At 49.8% G+C, this 20,536-nt stretch overlaps 2 protein-coding genes and 1 pseudogene across 2 annotated transcripts; all 3 read right to left on the bottom strand.

Annotated features, from left to right (window-relative positions):
• Positions 1-706: 706 nt before the first annotated feature.
• LOC142358937 (E3 ubiquitin-protein ligase Topors-like) lies at positions 707-4,126 on the bottom strand. Its single transcript, XM_075411685.1, has one exon. It carries the CDS (start codon positions 4,101-4,103, stop codon positions 1,104-1,106), a length of 3,000 nt encoding a protein of 999 aa, XP_075267800.1. The 5' UTR covers positions 4,104-4,126; the 3' UTR covers positions 707-1,103.
• A 2,111-nt stretch (positions 4,127-6,237) lies between these two features.
• Positions 6,238-9,657, bottom strand: LOC142358935 (E3 ubiquitin-protein ligase Topors-like). The gene has a single exon (XM_075411683.1). The coding sequence runs from the start codon at positions 9,632-9,634 to the stop codon at positions 6,635-6,637; it is 3,000 nt and encodes a 999-aa protein (XP_075267798.1). The 5' UTR covers positions 9,635-9,657; the 3' UTR covers positions 6,238-6,634.
• Positions 9,658-14,550: 4,893 nt separating this feature from the next.
• Positions 14,551-20,302, bottom strand: LOC104337242 (E3 ubiquitin-protein ligase Topors-like; annotated as a pseudogene).
• Between the last annotated feature and the right edge of the window lie 234 nt (positions 20,303-20,536).

The raw sequence follows: 20,536 nt of genomic DNA, 5'->3' as shown, positions 1-20,536 counted from the left end.
GCTTACACAGAGTCAAGGTCTTTTCTGCTCCTCTCCCCACCCCACCAGCGAGTAGGATGGGGGTGCACAACAAGGGACACAGCTGGGACAGCTGACCCCTGATGACCAAAGTGATATTCCACACCATTTGGCATCATGCACAGCATATAAAGCAAAGAAAAGAAGGAAGGGAAGGATCTTCAGTGTGATGGTGTTTCTCTTCCCAAGTAACTGCTTCCCAAGCCCTGCTTTCCTGGAGATGGCTGAACACCTGCCTGCCCATGGGAAGTACTGAATGAAATCCTTGTTTTGCTTTGCTTGCGTGCATGGCTTTTGCTTTACTTATTAAACTGTCTACCTCAACCCACAAGTTTTCTCACTTTCACCCTCCTAAACCTCTTCCCCATCCCATACAGGGGTAAGTGAGCAAGCAGCTGTGGGGTGCTCTGTTGCCAGCCGGGGTTAATTCTCAACACCGGGTCAGAGCAAGCCTGCCGCCACGGCACTTCTGGCTGTAGGCATTGGTTTTGAAAACCAAAGCAGAATCACAAACAGTAGATCTCTCACCAAACAATGACACCCAAAATGGAAAGATAAATGTTACGTTTGCAAAGCACACAGTCCACACATTCAGATTAATTTAACAAAAAAAAGTATTATTGCTTTATTCAGATGAAAACAAATGAGCATCAGACAAATAGATGAAAGCACAGTAGAATTCAGCCTGAACAGCTTCTTATGAACCAAGCTACTTTTCCCTTGTCTAAGAAGAGTAATCCCCATAAAACGCATTTTCTGGCTTTTGGTTTGGGTTGTTTTTTTGCTGTTTGTTTTAAACAAAACTTTGAAATACTCTGTGGATATATTTTACCTAGTACAAGAATTATCGTATGATGGTTTTATGAAATTGCAACTTCCAAACAGTCTTCTGAGAAACTTTAAAAGTTATGTACTAGCAATATTGTATCTTCTGTGAGTTAAAAGTGCATACACAGTCAAAGGTTTTAGACTTTTCCCAGACATCTTTTAACATACACAAATCACATCAGCTGTTTTTGTTCTCAAAGGGAAAAAAGTAGTCAAAACAAATTCACAATTTTAAGAAGTGTTCCATGGGAAGTGTGCTACATTTTTTCTTCCGGGAAACCAAACCAAGAAGATCTGCTGACGAGATTCTTTGGCAGTCTTAGTATCAGTGGTTGTCTCTCTGGACACTCTAGGAAGGACATCCTGGGGGAAGGCAGCTGACCAGAAGGCGATGCTGGTGCTTCTTCAACGTAGCTGCTTAGAGTTTCTATGTGACGGATGCTACTGCTGGTATCCGCTCTGGCAAGCCTCCGACCAGGCGATGTTTCTCGAAGTTCAAAATCAGCATTTCTAATGTCACCGTCTAAGTCTGCCCTTGTGGTAGGAATACTGTACTTTTTGGCTGCTCCTCCAGTTTTCTCACCGACTCTGTAAACATCTTCACATCCTGTCATTTCCAAAAAAGAAGATGGAGACTCACCTTCTCTCTCGTATGTCCGAGTTGTGCCTGTCCAAGTAATACTGCTGTCACATTCCATAGTTAGTGGCTCCTTGCTACTATCACTATCAATCGTAATCACCACTGGAGAAGAGTGTGACGAGTTACTCACGTGATGTTTCCGGTGTTTCTTCTTATGCTTCTTCTTTTTCTTTTTCAGATGTCTTGTGTCTGTCGCTTTTCCTTCATAGACTATCTCCACACTTGGACTCCTCATCTTTTTCGTCTTTTTCTTACGCTTTGTCTCACTGCTTGCTCGATTGTCTGAAAGGCTATCTTCATTTTTGTAGCAGTCACTGAATTTGGAGAAAGTTTTCTCGGGGTCATTTTCTCTTTCTAGACTTGTGCTCTCCACAAACGCATTCTCCAAATGGCGGGTTTTGTACTTCCTTTTTCCACCAGGCTTTCCACTTTTCGTTCTGTTAGTTCCTCCAGAAGGGGTCCTTGACCTGTTGCTTGATCGACTCCTCGACCTGCATCTTTCATCACAGTAATAGTGTCTCTCACGGAGTCCCCTCTGGCTCTGTGGATCTGCCTTTTCAACAAATGATCGCATCCTGTATTCTGGACTAGCAGATTGCTTCGAATAACGAGCATTAGGCTGAGTCCTCCTTCTGCTGGAGGAGTCATAGCCATCTCCAAGGTCCTTTCGACTACAGGAAGTGTAACCCCACTGGTCTCTACTTTGATAATTGTCTCTCATGTAATAACGATCGCTGTCCCTGCTTCTTGATCGCCTTTTGCCATGGCCTTTGCTACGTGACCGTGATCTGCTTAATTCTCTGGATGGACTGCTCTCACGACTTAGAGAGACTCTCTGGCTTTTTAGAGAGACTCTGGTGTCACGAGCCCTTGACCTCCTGCTGCTTCTCTTGCTCCTACGCTTGCTACTATCCCTGCTTCTCGATGGTCTCCTTTTAAGGTGGCTTCTGCTACGATGCTCCCTCCTAGACCGATGGCCACGACTGCCTCGACTGTTCCGAGAACAGGACCGTGGGCTCCTGGACCTCCCCTTTCTGGACAATCTGTGATGCCAAGGGAAGCACACTGTGTCACTCCCCGGAGAGAGGCTCCAGTTCCGGTCCCGTGGAGACAGATCTTTCACCTTACACTTGTTCTTCTCTTCATCTTTGGACTCTGTCTTCTCAGCTGCAGGAGATAAGCAGCTTCTACCACTACCCACACCCTCCCTGTATGTGGGGGAACGTGGCGAGAAACTCCTGCTTGGTTCACTGTCACTCCAGCTGCGACACTGCATTGGCTGCTGTTTCTTCGCATCTTCCCTTTTCTCTTCTCTGATGGACTCCTCAGAGTCCGAGGACAGCTCAACCACTTCTGGTGTCCTCTCAGCTAACGGCTTAACATACCCAACAATAACACAATTGTCCGATGAAGAGTCACTGTCGTTTGAGTCAGCGTTAGCCTGTAACTGAGGCTGCCGTTTGGTTCTTTGACTCTTTGTAGCAGAGTCCTCATCAGAACTTTCTGACATCTCCAGAGGAGAAGCCATGGTTGCACGAACCTCTTCTGAAACAGAATAGGAAGGCCCGGGAGTTTCATCATCCCAGGGGGCCTGATCAAGACCAGTCACAGACAAACTGTTATCTGGCCCTCGAGAATATGCCATATCCGGAGATATTGTAATAATTGATGAGTCCGAGTGGCTTCCTTCATCATACGACGGTGCAGGACAGTCATAATTGGCATGTTGATCATACGCTTCTAAGTTAAAAGGACAACGGGCAAAACTGATGAATTCATGTATGAAGTGTTCAGTCCGATTCAGCAGAAATGGCTTTAAATCGTCAGCAAAGGCCTGACTTTCCAGGTCATACCTGGTCACATTACTCATGATAAAGTGCTGCACAATATTAACCAAAGATCCATGGGCACCAAACAGCACCGTAAGTTCTCGCTTCAGCCAAGGAACCAACCTGTGAAGGCAAGCAGGGTTGCGGCGGAAAAACTCTGCTGAAATGTCTCGGTAGCGGCCACCATCCTGAATATTCCGAATGCGCACACCAGTACGGTACAGCGCTCTGCGGAAGTTGATCATGTCCTCCTCCTGAATCTGCCGTAGAGACCTGCCCTCCGCGCTAGCCTGTCTCCTTGAGGCCAGCCTCCTGATCATCTGCTGGATCTCTCCGGCTCTCTGCCGCACGGGTGAGCTGGACAAGCCTTCAAACAATATCCCATTATCTGGAGGGAACTGCGTCCTTCGGGACGGGGAACGACTGGCGCGGCGTTCGCCTGTTAAAGTGGTACGGTAACGAAATCTCCGGCCATCAGGGCTGGCAAAAGAGCTATTTTCTGAAAAGGGGAGTACGTACTCCTTGAAGTCATCTTCGGCACGAATCGTATGGAAAATGGAAAAAAAGGGTTGCTTGCACAGGGGGCATTCTGCTTTGTTTTTTGACCACTCCTGGACACAGTGGAAACAGAACTTATGCAAGCAGCGATCTAGATACGCAACATTGTCAAACCTATCCAAGCAGATGGGGCATTTAGAGTCAGGAGACGCATCTGTTGGCAGTTTGCTGGTGCTGGCTTTTGGCGAAAAGTTACTGTCTTCTGAAAAATCCTTATCTGAGGAAGTCATGTTCTACAAAAGAAAGAGACAATAGATCATTGCTATCTCAGAGAGACAGAAAATGCTAACATCTAGACACAGAAACCCGTAACCATCGCCTTCAAGGTTCCAAACCCAACAACAGCACTCAGAGAACACTGAACAAAGAATCATAGAATCATAGCATCACAGAACCATAGAATCAATCACCAAGTCCAGCCGTCAACCCAACACCACCATGCCTACTAAACCATGACCTGAATGTCTATAGGTTTTTTGAACACCTCCAGGGATGGTGACTCCAATACTTCCCCGGGCAGCCTGTTCCAATGCCTGACCACTCTTTCAGTAAAGAAATCTGCAGGCATTGGTTTTGAAAACCAAAGCAGATACACAAACAGTAGACCTCTCGCCAAACAATGTCCAACCCCCTGCCCCTCCACTGAGAAAGAGACCCTGAGTATTGATGGCATTTCAATTTCTACCAGCAGGCATGAGTCCCTAAACCGTTGACACCTCCCCATCCATCAGTGCTCCTCAGTCGGCCCAGCTGTACCCCCCCGCCCCCGACGCGGTGCGTGGGGGCAGCAGTGGAAAACCTGGGCAGAGCTGCCTGTGGGCAGCGAGGGCTGACGTGCAGACGGGGAGCACCCTCTGCATGCTGCTCTTGCCGGGCGAGGGCCCTGCTTTCCTGTGGGAAGGAGCCAGCCCGCTAAGTCTTGCCCTCCACAGAGCTTGCATTTCAGAATTGGTGTGCCCCATGTCTCAGAAATCCTTCCTCTTTAATTGGAGGCTGCTCTTGTGTGGGAATCGACAGGGCCGCGGGCGGCCTTGACGGTCTTGATGGAATAGAGCCATATCTATGAGCTAATTATTTTGTGCACCTCTGTTTGAAAAACAGGAGGAAAGGAACGAAGAAACAGGATGGGGAAAACCAACTTTTTGATAAGTGTGAAGGTCGTGTGAACGGACACATGATGACCAATCAGAAGGACAAAGGAGCTACATGCCAGAAGACCCTCACCAATGCGACTCTGGGGGTGGGGGACAAGGGGATATAAAAATGTTATGATTAACCATTAAAGTGCTTCTGCTGCTGCTTCTGCTTGTTTTTGCTTGCTTTGTGACTGCCGTAACTTATTGTGGTGTGCTGCCACACTCTTGCTTCCCCTCTCTTTGACTTTCTTTGTCTTTCATTTTCTCTTATTCCCTCTCTTTTTCTCTCGTCTGGCTTGCTGTTTCCCCAAGGTCATGCCCACCACACCGAGAGAGCAGAGAATGGCACAGCTCAGCCTCCGTTGCTTTTGTGAATTGCCCTGTTTTATCTCTGCCAGGTGTGCTGGTTTTGTCTGGCATAGAGCTAATTTTTTCTGTAGCAGCTACTATAGGGCTATGTTTTAGATTTGTGCTGAAAACAGTGCAGATAACACAGGGATGTTTTAGTTACTGCTGAGCAGTGCTTACACAGAGTCAAGGTCTTTTCTGCTCCTCTCCCCACCCCACCAGCGAGTAGGATGGGGGTGCACAACAAGGGACACAGCTGGGACAGCTGACCCCTGATGACCAAAGTGATATTCCACACCATTTGGCATCATGCACAGCATATAAAGCAAAGAAAAGAAGGAAGGGAAGGATCTTCAGTGTGATGGTGTTTCTCTTCCCAAGTAACTGCTTCCCAAGCCCTGCTTTCCTGGAGATGGCTGAACACCTGCCTGCCCATGGGAAGTACTGAATGAAATCCTTGTTTTGCTTTGCTTGCGTGCATGGCTTTTGCTTTACTTATTAAACTGTCTACCTCAACCCACAAGTTTTCTCACTTTCACCCTCCTAAACCTCTTCCCCATCCCATACAGGGGTAAGTGAGCAAGCAGCTGTGGGGTGCTCTGTTGCCAGCCGGGGTTAATTCTCAACACCGGGTCAGAGCAAGCCTGCCGCCACGGCACTTCTGGCTGTAGGCATTGGTTTTGAAAACCAAAGCAGAATCACAAACAGTAGATCTCTCACCAAACAATGACACCCAAAATGGAAAGATAAATGTTACGTTTGCAAAGCACACAGTCCACACATTCAGATTAATTTAACAAAAAAAAGTATTATTGCTTTATTCAGATGAAAACAAATGAGCATCAGACAAATAGATGAAAGCACAGTAGAATTCAGCCTGAACAGCTTCTTATGAACCAAGCTACTTTTCCCTTGTCTAAGAAGAGTAATCCCCATAAAACGCATTTTCTGGCTTTTGGTTTGGGTTGTTTTTTTGCTGTTTGTTTTAAACAAAACTTTGAAATACTCTGTGGATATATTTTACCTAGTACAAGAATTATCGTATGATGGTTTTATGAAATTGCAACTTCCAAACAGTCTTCTGAGAAACTTTAAAAGTTATGTACTAGCAATATTGTATCTTCTGTGAGTTAAAAGTGCATACACAGTCAAAGGTTTTAGACTTTTCCCAGACATCTTTTAACATACACAAATCACATCAGCTGTTTTTGTTCTCAAAGGGAAAAAAGTAGTCAAAACAAATTCACAATTTTAAGAAGTGTTCCATGGGAAGTGTGCTACATTTTTTCTTCCGGGAAACCAAACCAAGAAGATCTGCTGACGAGATTCTTTGGCAGTCTTAGTATCAGTGGTTGTCTCTCTGGACACTCTAGGAAGGACATCCTGGGGGAAGGCAGCTGACCAGAAGGCGATGCTGGTGCTTCTTCAACGTAGCTGCTTAGAGTTTCTATGTGACGGATGCTACTGCTGGTATCCGCTCTGGCAAGCCTCCGACCAGGCGATGTTTCTCGAAGTTCAAAATCAGCATTTCTAATGTCACCGTCTAAGTCTGCCCTTGTGGTAGGAATACTGTACTTTTTGGCTGCTCCTCCAGTTTTCTCACCGACTCTGTAAACATCTTCACATCCTGTCATTTCCAAAAAAGAAGATGGAGACTCACCTTCTCTCTCGTATGTCCGAGTTGTGCCTGTCCAAGTAATACTGCTGTCACATTCCATAGTTAGTGGCTCCTTGCTACTATCACTATCAATCGTAATCACCACTGGAGAAGAGTGTGACGAGTTACTCACGTGATGTTTCCGGTGTTTCTTCTTATGCTTCTTCTTTTTCTTTTTAAGATGTCTTGTGTCTGTCGCTTTTCCTTCATAGACTATCTCCACACTTGGACTCCTCATCTTTTTCGTCTTTTTCTTACGCTTTGTCTCACTGCTTGCTCGATTGTCTGAAAGGCTATCTTCATTTTTGTAGCAGTCACTGAATTTGGAGAAAGTTTTCTCGGGGTCATTTTCTCTTTCTAGACTTGTGCTCTCCACAAACGCATTCTCCAAATGGCGGGTTTTGTACTTCCTTTTTCCACCAGGCTTTCCACTTTTCGTTCTGTTAGTTCCTCCAGAAGGGGTCCTTGACCTGTTGCTTGATCGACTCCTCGACCTGCATCTTTCATCACAGTAATAGTGTCTCTCACGGAGTCCCCTCTGGCTCTGTGGATCTGCCTTTTCAACAAATGATCGCATCCTGTATTCTGGACTAGCAGATTGCTTCGAATAACGAGCATTAGGCTGAGTCCTCCTTCTGCTGGAGGAGTCATAGCCATCTCCAAGGTCCTTTCGACTACAGGAAGTGTAACCCCCCTGGTCTCTACTTTGATAATTGTCTCTCATGTAATAACGATCGCTGTCCCTGCTTCTTGATCGCCTTTTGCCATGGCCTTTGCTACGTGACCGTGATCTGCTTAATTCTCTGGATGGACTGCTCTCACGACTTAGAGAGACTCTCTGGCTTTTTAGAGAGACTCTGGTGTCACGAGCCCTTGACCTCCTGCTGCTTCTCTTGCTCCTACGCTTGCTACTATCCCTGCTTCTCGATGGTCTCCTTTTAAGGTGGCTTCTGCTACGATGCTCCCTCCTAGACCGATGGCCACGACTGCCTCGACTGTTCCGAGAACAGGACCGTGGGCTCCTGGACCTCCCCTTTCTGGACAATCTGTGATGCCAAGGGAAGCACACTGTGTCACTCCCCGGAGAGAGGCTCCAGTTCCGGTCCCGTGGAGACAGATCTTTCACCTTACACTTGTTCTTCTCTTCATCTTTGGACTCTGTCTTCTCAGCTGCAGGAGATAAGCAGCTTCTACCACTACCCACACCCTCCCTGTATGTGGGGGAACGTGGCGAGAAACTCCTGCTTGGTTCACTGTCACTCCAGCTGCGACACTGCATTGGCTGCTGTTTCTTCGCATCTTCCCTTTTCTCTTCTCTGATGGACTCCTCAGAGTCCGAGGACAGCTCAACCACTTCTGGTGTCCTCTCAGCTAACGGCTTAACATACCCAACAATAACACAATTGTCCGATGAAGAGTCACTGTCGTTTGAGTCAGCGTTAGCCTGTAACTGAGGCTGCCGTTTGGTTCTTTGACTCTTTGTAGCAGAGTCCTCATCAGAACTTTCTGACATCTCCAGAGGAGAAGCCATGGTTGCACGAACCTCTTCTGAAACAGAATAGGAAGGCCCGGGAGTTTCATCATCCCAGGGGGCCTGATCAAGACCAGTCACAGACAAACTGTTATCTGGCCCTCGAGAATATGCCATATCCGGAGATATTGTAATAATTGATGAGTCCGAGTGGCTTCCTTCATCATACGACGGTGCAGGACAGTCATAATTGGCATGTTGATCATACGCTTCTAAGTTAAAAGGACAACGGGCAAAACTGATGAATTCATGTATGAAGTGTTCAGTCCGATTCAGCAGAAATGGCTTTAAATCGTCAGCAAAGGCCTGACTTTCCAGGTCATACCTGGTCACATTACTCATGATAAAGTGCTGCACAATATTAACCAAAGATCCATGGGCACCAAACAGCACCGTAAGTTCTCGCTTCAGCCAAGGAACCAACCTGTGAAGGCAAGCAGGGTTGCGGCGGAAAAACTCTGCTGAAATGTCTCGGTAGCGGCCACCATCCTGAATATTCCGAATGCGCACACCAGTACGGTACAGCGCTCTGCGGAAGTTGATCATGTCCTCCTCCTGAATCTGCCGTAGAGACCTGCCCTCCGCGCTAGCCTGTCTCCTTGAGGCCAGCCTCCTGATCATCTGCTGGATCTCTCCGGCTCTCTGCCGCACGGGTGAGCTGGACAAGCCTTCAAACAATATCCCATTATCTGGAGGGAACTGCGTCCTTCGGGACGGGGAACGACTGGCGCGGCGTTCGCCTGTTAAAGTGGTACGGTAACGAAATCTCCGGCCATCAGGGCTGGCAAAAGAGCTATTTTCTGAAAAGGGGAGTACGTACTCCTTGAAGTCATCTTCGGCACGAATCGTATGGAAAATGGAAAAAAAGGGTTGCTTGCACAGGGGGCATTCTGCTTTGTTTTTTGACCACTCCTGGACACAGTGGAAACAGAACTTATGCAAGCAGCGATCTAGATACGCAACATTGTCAAACCTATCCAAGCAGATGGGGCATTTAGAGTCAGGAGACGCATCTGTTGGCAGTTTGCTGGTGCTGGCTTTTGGCGAAAAGTTACTGTCTTCTGAAAAATCCTTATCTGAGGAAGTCATGTTCTACAAAAGAAAGAGACAATAGATCATTGCTATCTCAGAGAGACAGAAAATGCTAACATCTAGACACAGAAACCCGTAACCATCGCCTTCAAGGTTCCAAACCCAACAACAGCACTCAGAGAACACTGAACAAAGAATCATAGAATCATAGCATCACAGAACCATGGAATCAATCACCAAGTCCAGCCGTCAACCCAACACCACCATGCCTACTAAACCATGACCTGAATGTCTATAGGTTTTTTGAACACCTCCAGGGATGGTGACTCCAATACTTCCCCGGGCAGCCTGTTCCAATGCCTGACCACTCTTTCAGTAAAGAAATCTGCAGGCATTGGTTTTGAAAACCAAAGCAGATACACAAACAGTAGACCTCTCGCCAAACAATGTCCAACCCCCTGCCCCTCCACTGAGAAAGAGACCCTGAGTATTGATGGCATTTCAATTTCTACCAGCAGGCATGAGTCCCTAAACCGTTGACACCTCCCCATCCATCAGTGCTCCTCAGTCGGCCCAGCTGTACCCCCCCGCCCCCGACGCGGTGCGTGGGGGCAGCAGTGGAAAACCTGGGCAGAGCTGCCTGTGGGCAGCGAGGGCTGACGTGCAGACGGGGAGCACCCTCTGCATGCTGCTCTTGCCGGGCGAGGGCCCTGCTTTCCTGTGGGAAGGAGCCAGCCCGCTAAGTCTTGCCCTCCACAGAGCTTGCATTTCAGAATTGGTGTGCCCCATGTCTCAGAAATCCTTCCTCTTTAATTGGAGGCTGCTCTTGTGTGGGAATCGACAGGGCCGCGGGCGGCCTTGACGGTCTTGATGGAATAGAGCCATATCTATGAGCTAATTATTTTGTGCACCTCTGTTTGAAAAACAGGAGGAAAGGAACGAAGAAACAGGATGGGGAAAACCAACTTTTTGATAAGTGTGAAGGTCGTGTGAACGGACACATGATGACCAATCAGAAGGACAAAGGAGCTACATGCCAGAAGACCCTCACCAATGCGACTCTGGGGGTGGGGGACAAGGGGATATAAAAATGTTATGATTAACCATTAAAGTGCTTCTGCTGCTGCTTCTGCTTGTTTTTGCTTGCTTTGTGACTGCCGTAACTTATTGTGGTGTGCTGCCACACTCTTGCTTCCCCTCTCTTTGACTTTCTTTGTCTTTCATTTTCTCTTATTCCCTCTCTTTTTCTCTCGTCTGGCTTGCTGTTTCCCCAAGGTCATGCCCACCACACCGAGAGAGCAGAGAATGGCACAGCTCAGCCTCCGTTGCTTTTGTGAATTGCCCTGTTTTATCTCTGCCAGGTGTGCTGGTTTTGTCTGGCATAGAGCTAATTTTTTCTGTAGCAGCTACTATAGGGCTATGTTTTAGATTTGTGCTGAAAACAGTGCAGATAACACAGGGATGTTTTAGTTACTGCTGAGCAGTGCTTACACAGAGTCAAGGCCTTTTCTGCTCCTCTCCCCACCCCACCAGCGAGTAGGATGGGGGTGCACAACAAGGGACACAGCTGGGACAGCTGACCCCAGATGACCAAAGTGATATTCCACACCATTTGGCATCATGCACAGCATATAAAGCAAAGAAAAGAAGGAAGGGAAGGATCTTCAGTGTGATGGTGTTTCTCTTCCCAAGTAACTGCTTCCCAAGCCCTGCTTTCCTGGAGATGGCTGAACACCTGCCTGCCCATGGGAAGTACTGAATGAAATCCTTGTTTTGCTTTGCTTGCGTGCATGGCTTTTGCTTTACTTATTAAACTGTCTACCTCAACCCACAAGTTTTCTCACTTTCACCCTCCTAAACCTCTTCCCCATCCCATACAGGGGTAAGTGAGCAAGCAGCTCTGGGGTGCTCTGTTGCCAGCCGGGGTTAAATCTCAACACCGGGTCAGAGCAAGCCTGCCGCCACGGCACTTCTGGCTGTAGGCATTGGTTTTGAAAACCAAAGCAGATACACAAACAGTAGATCTCTCACCAAACAATGTCCAACCCTCTGCCCCTCCACTGGGAATCACAGAATCACAGAATCACAGAATGGTAGGGGTTGGAAGGGACCTCTGTGGTCATCTAATCCAACCCTCCTGCCTACAGTACGCTGTAGAGGACCTTGTCCAGGCGGGTCTTGAATATCTCCAGAGAAGGAGACTCCACAACCTCCCTGGGCACCCTCTTCCAGGGCTCCGTCACCCTCAGAGGGAAGAAATTCTTCCTCATGTTCAGACGGAACTTCCTGTGCTTCAGTTTGTGCCCATTGCCCCTTGTCTTGTCACTGGGCACCACTGAAAACAGCTTGGCCCCATCCTCCTGAAGCCCACCCTTCAGATATTTCTAAGTATATATTAGGTCCCATTGCAGCCTTCTCTTCTTCAGGCTGAACAAGCCCAGTTCCCTCAACCTCTCCTCGTAGGAGAGATGTTCCAGTCCCCTCACCATCCTTGTAGCCCTCCGCTGGACTCTCTCCAGTAGCTCTTCATCTTTCTTGAACTGGGGAGCCCAGAACTGGACACAATACTGCAGCTGAGGCCTCACTAGGGCAGTGTAGAGGGGAAGGAGAACCTCCCTCGACCTGCTGGCCACACTCTTCTTGATGCACCCCAGGATCCCATTGGCTTTCTTGGCAGCCAGGGCACACTGCTGGCTCATGGTTAACCTGTCATCCACTAGGATACCCAGGTCCCTCTCTGCAGAGTCTCCAGCAGGTCCACCCCAAGCCTGTACTGGTGCATGGGGTTGTTCCTCCCCAGCTGCAGGACCATGCATTTGCCTTTGTTGAACCTCATCAGGTTCCTCTCTGCCCAACTTTCCAGCCTATCCAGGTCACGCTGAATGGCAGCACAGCCTTCTGGTGTATCTACCACACCTCCCAGTTTGGTGTCATCAGCAAACTTGCTGAGGGTACATTCTAACTCTTCATCCAGGTCGTTGATGAAGAAGTTAAACAAGGCTGGGCCCAGTACTGACCCCTGCGGGACACCACTAGTTACCAGCCTCCAACTAGACTCAGCGCCGCTGACGACAACCCTCTGAGTTCTGCCATTCAGCCAGTTCTCTATGCACTTCACCGACCAATCATCTAGCCCATACTTCCTGAGCTTCCCTAGGAGGATATCATGGGAGACTGTGTCAAAAGCCTTGCTGAAGTCTAGGTAGACAACATCCACGGCTCTCCCCTCATCTACCCAGCCAGTCATGTCATCGTAGAAAGCTATCAGATTGGTCAGGCATGATTTCCCCTTGGTGAATCCATGCTGACTACTCCTGACAACCTTCTTTTCCTCCACTTGTTTGATGATGGTCTCCAGGATAAGCTGCTCCATCACCTTTCCCGGGATGGAGGTGAAGCTGGCCAGCCTGTAGTTCCCTACTTCCCAGGAAAGAGATCCTGGGGATTGATGGCATTTCAATTTCTACCAGCAGGCACGAGTCCCTAAACCGTTGCCACCTCCCCATCCACCAGTGCTCCTCAGTCGGTCAGTCAGCTCAGCTGTGTCCCCCCCCCCCCCTCCCCCAACACGGTGCGTGGAGGCAGCAGCAGAAAACCTGGGCAGAGCTGCCTGCGGGCAGCAAGGGGTGACGCGCAGACCCTGACAGTAGACTTGTGGGAACCACATCTGTCAGGCCAGGGTGTACCGCGTTTACGTGGCAAGGTTTTGGTAGCAGGGGGTGCTGCATGGTGGTCTCTGTGAGAAGAGACCAGGGGCTGCTGCCCAGTGCCAGACACAGACCTTCCCAGCCAGCTCCAAAACAGACCCACCGCAGGACACAGCTGAGCCCTTCAGCCATGCTGGTGGGGTCTCTGTGAAAATAGATTTAAGGAAGGGTAGAAAGTGCTGGAGGGCAGCTGTGAGAGGAGTTAGAAAAACATGAGAGAAACAGCCCTGCAAGTTAGAGAAGGAGGGGGAGGGGAAGATGCTCCAGACACCAGAGCAGAGCAGAGATTCTCCTGCAGCCCCTGGAGAAGACCCTGGTGAGGAAGACAGTCCTCCCACAGCCCATGGGGGACTACAGTGCAGCAGATAATCCACACTGCAGCCTGTGGAAGACCCCACTCTGGAGCAGGTGGAGACGCCCTGAAGGCAGCCACAGCCCATGAAGACCCCACGCAGGAGCAGGCTCCTGGCAGGACTTGTGACCCCATAGCGAACGCATGCTGGAACAGTCTGTTCCTGAAGGACTGCACCTTGTACAAAGGACCCATGGTGGAGCAGAGGAACAACGTAAAGAGGAAGGAGCGGCAGAGACAGTGTCACGGACTGATCACAGCCCCCACTCCCCATCCACCTGCACCGCGGGGGACGCAGGGGTAGAAGAGTCAGGAACGGAGCCAAAGTCAAACCCACCACTCACGGAGGCAGTAATACAGGACAGGCAGAAGGCAACCTCCTGATTCAGCCCTGAGAGGTACGGCTGTGCACACGGAGAATGCCCAGACCTGGAGAACAAGACCTTTCCTGAGCCCTGTGCCTTGCACATACATGCAGCAGGACACCTAGGGTGAGGTGAGCTGAGCTGAACGAATGTTGCCTAAAGCAAGGACGTCAGGAGGAGATGCTCTATTGTTAAGGCTACAGCGAAGATGGATGTCTTCAAGTATGTAGTGGTAGGTTCCTCAAGAGTTGCACAGCAACAGGATGCGAGGTAGAAGACACAGACTGCAACAAGGGAAGTACCAAAAACAAATTTGGCAAAAAACAACCAAAAAACATTTTGGGAATATTCAAAACTGAACTAATCCCAAGTAATGTGATCAAAGTTGTTCCTGCTTCGAGTGAAGGCTGCGACCTGACAACCTCCAGAGGTCCCTTCCAACCTGGACTAGTCCTGACAGCACGAACATCCAACGGTCTGTAGAGGTAAGACACCCAAAATGCAAAGATAAATGTTATGTTTGCAAAGCACACAGTCCACACATTCAGATTAATTTAACAAAAAAAAAGTATTATTGCTTTATTCAGATGAAAACAAATGAGCTTCAGACAAGTAGATGAAAGCACAGTAAAATTCAGCCTGAACAGCTTCTTATGAACCAAGCTACTTTTCCCTTGTCTAAGAAGAGTAATCCCCATAAAACGCATTTTCTGGCTTTTGGTTTGGGTTGTTTTTTTGCTGTTTGTTTTAAACAAAACTTTGAAATACTCTGTGGATATATTTTACCTAGTACAAGAATTATCGTATGATGGTTTTATGAAATTGCAACTTCCAAACAGTCTTCTGAGAAACTTTAAAAGTTATGTACTAGCAATATTGTATCTTCTGTGAGTTAAAAGTGCATACACAGTCAAAGGTTTTAGACTTTTCCCAGACATCTTTTAACATACACAAATCACATCAGCTGTTTTTGTTCTCAAAGGGAAAAAAGTAGTCAAAACAAATTCACAATTTTAAGAAGTGTTCCATGGGAAGTGTGCTACATTTTTTCTTCCGGGAAACCAAACCAAGAAGATCTGCTGACGAGATTCTTTGGCAGTCTTAGTATCAGTGGTTGTCTCTCTGGACACTCTAGGAAGGACATCCTGGGGGAAGGCAGCTGACCAGAAGGCGATGCTGGTGCTTCTTCAACGTAGCTGCTTAGAGTTTCTATGTGACGGATGCTACTGCTGGTATCCGCTCTGGCAAGCCTCCGACCAGGCGATGTTTCTCGAAGTTCAAAATCAGCATTTCTAATGTCACCGTCTAAGTCTGCCCTTGTGGTAGGAATACTGTACTTTTTGGCTGCTCCTCCAGTTTTCTCACCGACTCTGTAAACATCTTCACATCCTGTCATTTCCAAAAAAGAAGATGGAGACTCACCTTCTCTCTCGTATGTCCGAGTTGTGCCTGTCCAAGTAATACTGCTGTCACATTCCATAGTTAGTGGCTCCTTGCTACTATCACTATCAATCGTAATCACCACTGGAGAAGAGTGTGACGAGTTACTCACGTGATGTTTCCGGTGCTTCTTCTTATGCTTCTTCTTTTTCTTTTTAAGATGCCTTGTGTCTGTCGCTTTTCCTTCATAGACTATCTCCACACTTGGACTCCTCATCTTTTTCGTCTTTTTCTTACGCTTTGTCTCACTGCTTGCTCGATTGTCTGAAAGGCTATCTTCATTTTTGTAGCAGTCACTGAATTTGGAGAAAGTTTTCTCGGGGTCATTTTCTCTTTCTAGACTTGTGCTCTCCACAAACGCATTCTCCAAATGGCGGGTTTTGTACTTCCTTTTTCCACCAGGCTTTTCACTTTTCGTTCTGTTAGTTCCTCCAGAAGGGGTCCTTGACCTGTTGCTTGATCGACTCCTCGACCTGCATCTTTCATCACAGTAATAGCGTCTCTCACAGAGTCCCCTCTGGCTCTGCGGATCTGCCTTTTCAACAAATGATCGCATCCTGTATTCTGGACTAGCAGATTGCTTCGAATAACGAGCATTAGGCTGAGTCCTCCTTCTGCTGGAGGAGTCATAGCCATCTCCAAGGTCCTTTCGACTACAGGAAGTGTAACCCCACTGGTCTCTACTTTGATAATTGTCTCTCATGTAATAACGATCGCTGTCCCTGCTTCTTGATCGCCTTTTGCCATGGCCTTTGCTACGTGATGGTGATCTGCTTAATTCTCTGGATGGACTGCTCTCACGACTTAGAGAGACTCTCTGGCTTTTTAGAGAGACTCTGGTGTCACGAGCCCTTGACCTCCTGCTGCTTCTCTTGCTCCTACGCTTGCTACTATCCCTGCTTCTCGATGGTCTCCTTTTAAGGTGGCTTCTGCTACGATGCTCCCTCCTAGACCGATGGCCACGACTGCCTCGACTGTTCCGAGAACAGGACCGTGGGCTCCTGGACCTCCCCTTTCTGGACAATCTGTGATGCCAAGGGAAGCACACTGTGTCACTCCCCGGAGAGAGGCTCCAGTTCCGGTCCCGTGGAGACAGATCTTTCACCTTACACTTGTTCTTCTCTTCATCTTTGGACTCTGTCTTCTCAGCTGCAGGAGATAAGCAGCTTCTACCACTACCCACACCCTCCCTGTATGTGGGGGAACGTGGCGAGAAACTCCTGCTTGGTTCACTGTCACTCCAGCTGCGACACTGCATTGGCTGCTGTTTCTTCGCATCTTCCCTTTTCTCTTCTCTGATGGACTCCTCAGAGTCCGAGGACAGCTCAACCATTTCTGGTGTCCTCTCAGCTAACGGCTTAACATACCCAACAATAACACAATTGTCCGATGAAGAGTCACTGTCGTTTGAGTCAGCGTTAGCCTGTAACTGAGGCTGCCGTTTGGTTCTTTGACTCTTTGTAGCAGAGTCCTCATCAGAACTTTCTGACATCTCCAGAGGAGAAGCCATGGTTGCACGAACCTCTTCTGAAACAGAATAGGAAGGCCCGGGAGTTTCATCATCCCAGGGGGCCTGATCAAGACCAGTCACAGACAAACTGTTATCTGGCCCTCGAGAATATGCCATATCTGGAGATATTGTAATAATTGATGAGTCCGAGTGGCTTCCTTCATCATACGACGGTGCAGGACAGTCATAATTGGCATGTTGATCATACGCTTCTAAGTTAAAAGGACAACGGGCAAAACTGATGAATTCATGTATGAAGTGTTCAGTCCGATTCAGCAGAAATGGCTTTAAATCGTCAGCAAAGGCCTGACTTTCCAGGTCATACCTGGTCACATTACTCATGATAATGTGCTGCACAATATTAACCAAAGATCCATGGGCACCAAACAGCACCGTAAGTTCTCGCTTCAGCCAAGGAACCAACCTGTGAAGGCAAGCAGGGTTGCGGCGGAAAAACTCTGCTGAAATGTCTCGGTAGCGGCCACCATCCTGAATACTCCGAATGCGCACACCAGTACGGTACAGCGCTCTGCGGAAGTTGATCATGTCCTCCTCCTGAATCTGCCGTAGAGACCTGCCCTCCGCGCTAGCCTGTCTCCTTGAGGCCAGCCTCCTGATCATCTGCTGGATCTCTCCGGCTCTCTGCCGCACGGGTGCGCTGGACAAGCCTTCAAACAATATCCCATTATCTGGAGGGAACTGCGTCCTTCGGGACGGGGAACGACTGGCGCGGCGTTCCCCTGTTAAAGTGGTACGGTAACGAAATCTCCGGCCATCAGGGCTGGCAAAAGAGCTATTTTCTGAAAAGCGGAGTACGTACTCCTTGAAGTCATCTTCGGCACGAATCGTATGGAAAATGGAAAAAAAGGGTTGCTTGCACAGGGGGCATTCTGCTTTGTTTTTTGACCACTCCTGGACACAGTGGAAACAGAACTTATGCAAGCAGCGATCTAGATACGCAACATTGTCAAACCTATCCAAGCAGATGGGGCATTTAGAGTCAGGAGACGCATCTGTTGGCAGTTTGCTGGTGCTGGCTTTTGGCGAAAAGTTACTGTCTTCTGAAAAATCCTTATCTGAGGAAGTCATGTTCTACAAAAGAAAGAGACAATAGATCATTGCTATCTCAGAGAGACAGAAAATGCTAACATCTAGACACAGAAACCCGTAACCATCGCCTTCAAGGTTCCAAACCCAACAACAGCACTCAGAGAACACTTTACGAAGAATCACAGCATCACAGAACCATAGAATCAATCACCAAGTCCAGCCATCAACCCAACACCACCATGCCTACTAAACCATGTCCTGAATGTCTATAGGTTTTTTGAACACCTCCAGGGATGGTGACTCCAATACTTCCCTGGGCAGCCTGTTCCAATGCCTGACCACTCTTTCAGTAAAGAAATCTTTCCTAACATCCAATCTAAACCTCCCCTGCTGCAACTTGAGGACATTGTCTCTCGTCCTGTAATTAGTTAACTGGGAGAAGAGACCAACACCTTCCTCACTACTACCTTCTTTCAGGTACTTGTAGAGAACAATAAGGTCCCCTCTCAGCCTCCTCTTCTGCAGAGTAAACAGTTCCAGTTCCCTCAGCCACTCCTTATCAGACTTGTTCTCCAGACTCTTCACGAGCTTCGTTGCCCTTCCCTGGACACATTCCAGCACCTCAGTGTCCTCCTTGTAGTGAGGGGCCCAAAACTGGACACAGTACTCAAGCTGCAGCCTCACCTTTACCGAGTACAGGGGTACAATCACCTCCCTACTCCTCCTGGCCACACCATTCCTGACACAAGCCAGGATGCCCTTGGCCTTCTTGGCCACCTGGGCACACTGCTAGCTCATGTTCAGCCGGCTGTCGACCAGCACCCCCAGGTCTTTCTCCACTGGGCGCTCTCTAGCCACTCCTCCCCAAGCCTGTAGTGTTGCATGGGATTGTTGTGACCCAAGTGCCAGTACACGGCATTTGGCCTTGTTGAACCTCATACAACTGGCCTCGGCCCATCAATCCAGCCTGTCCAGATCCCTCTGCAGAGCCTTCCTACTCTCAAGCAGATCGATACTCCCGCCCAGCTTGGTGTCATCTGCAAACCTACTGAGGGAGCACTCAATCCCCTCTTCCAGATCATTGATAAAGATGCTAAACAAGACCAGACCCAACACTGAGCAATGGGGAACACCACTCATGACTGACCACCAGCTGGATTTAACTCCATTCATCACCACTCTCTGGGCTCAGCCATCCAGCCAGTTCTTTATCCAGCGAAGACTACACCCATCCAAACCATGAGCAGCTGGTTTCTCCAGGAGATTACTGTGGGGAACAGTGTCAAAGGCCTTACTAAAGTCCAGTTAGACAGCATCCACAGCCTTTCCGTCGTGCACTAGGTGGGCCACCTGGTCACAGCAGGAGATCAAAGATGCAGCACAACGTCACTGACTTTGCTTGGCTTCTCCTCACAGCGAGCTCTGCCTCCTCAGAGCTGCAGGTTTTACACAGAGCTTGAGCCATGCTGGCACGTACGAAGGCAACAAGCAGGACCCCGTCTCCTCCCCCACAGCTGCTTCAACATGGTCAGTGAGTTCATCACTAACACGGCACCCTCCGACAACGCGCTTCCAGGAGGGATCGGCACTTGGGTGCGAGAAACACAAGATCAGTTCGTTCTGCCCTTCCAGAAACAAAGCTGAAACAAGCAATCGCACTGGCACCACATCCACCAGCTCCCGGGCTCCGTCAGCCCCGTCCCGTCCCCATTCCCCACACGCTCTGCCCGCGTTCAGCTGGGCACGGCTCGCCGGGAGGTGCCCCGGCCCCAAGCGGCCCCTGCTCCCACGGCCGGAGCTGCACCAGCCCGCTGCCGCTGCCCGCTCCACCCACCCGTTCCCGAGCCCCCCGCCTCACCCGCCGGCCCCGGCCCTCCGACGGCCCCGGCCGCCAGGCACCGACTGCGCGCCGACGCGGCCCGACGCGCACCCGCACGGGCACGCGCGCCCGCGGCGTCATGAGCGCGCAGGGCGGGGAGGGGATCACCCCCCGCCCCCCCGCACTCACCGCCGCCGGGCCCGTCCGCGCTGGGGCCGCGGCCACCTTCAGCCGGTGGTGCGCCCGGCAGCGCCCGGCGCCGGGAGCCCCCCTCCGCTCCTCTCCCGGCGGGCGGCGGCGGCCAGCGCCCTCCGCCGTGACGGCTCCGCCATGGGCGGCGGGGACGCGGCGGGGATGCGGCGCTGCCACAGAAACCGTCTCCCCCTGCCACCCGCGGGGCTGCGCCGGAACGCCGCGCTGCCTGCCGGGAGCGAGGCGCGGGCGCCGCCGGATGGCGTCACTTCCGCTCGCGGCGGCGACATCTTGGCGGCGGGCGGAAGAGGCCGGGGGGAGGAGGAGGGCGAGGGCGGAGGGTGTCGCGTCCTTTCTGGTGCCTGCAGGGGTCGGCTGGGCGGCCGAGGGAGGCCGGAGGGCGGGCCCGCGGGCGGGTGACGGGGAGCGGAGGGGCTCGGGGTGCCGCCGCCCATGCGCTTCGCCCCGCAGGTGGTGGCCTCCGTGGTGCTGCTTGGCTGGGGTTTCTTCCTCCGCGGGCCACG

Source organism: Opisthocomus hoazin, chromosome Z (assembly GCF_030867145.1).
Source record: "Opisthocomus hoazin isolate bOpiHoa1 chromosome Z, bOpiHoa1.hap1, whole genome shotgun sequence".
Taxonomy (NCBI): domain Eukaryota; kingdom Metazoa; phylum Chordata; class Aves; order Opisthocomiformes; family Opisthocomidae; genus Opisthocomus; species Opisthocomus hoazin.
The sequence above is the reverse complement of the archived record's forward strand: the minus strand, read 5'-3'. Positions and strand labels throughout refer to the sequence as shown.

Coding starts and splice junctions, on each gene's coding strand:
- LOC142358937 (XM_075411685.1), bottom strand. CDS start 4,103: ATGACTTCCTCAGATAAGGATTTTTCAGAAGACAGTAACTTTTCGCCA.
- LOC142358935 (XM_075411683.1), bottom strand. CDS start 9,634: ATGACTTCCTCAGATAAGGATTTTTCAGAAGACAGTAACTTTTCGCCA.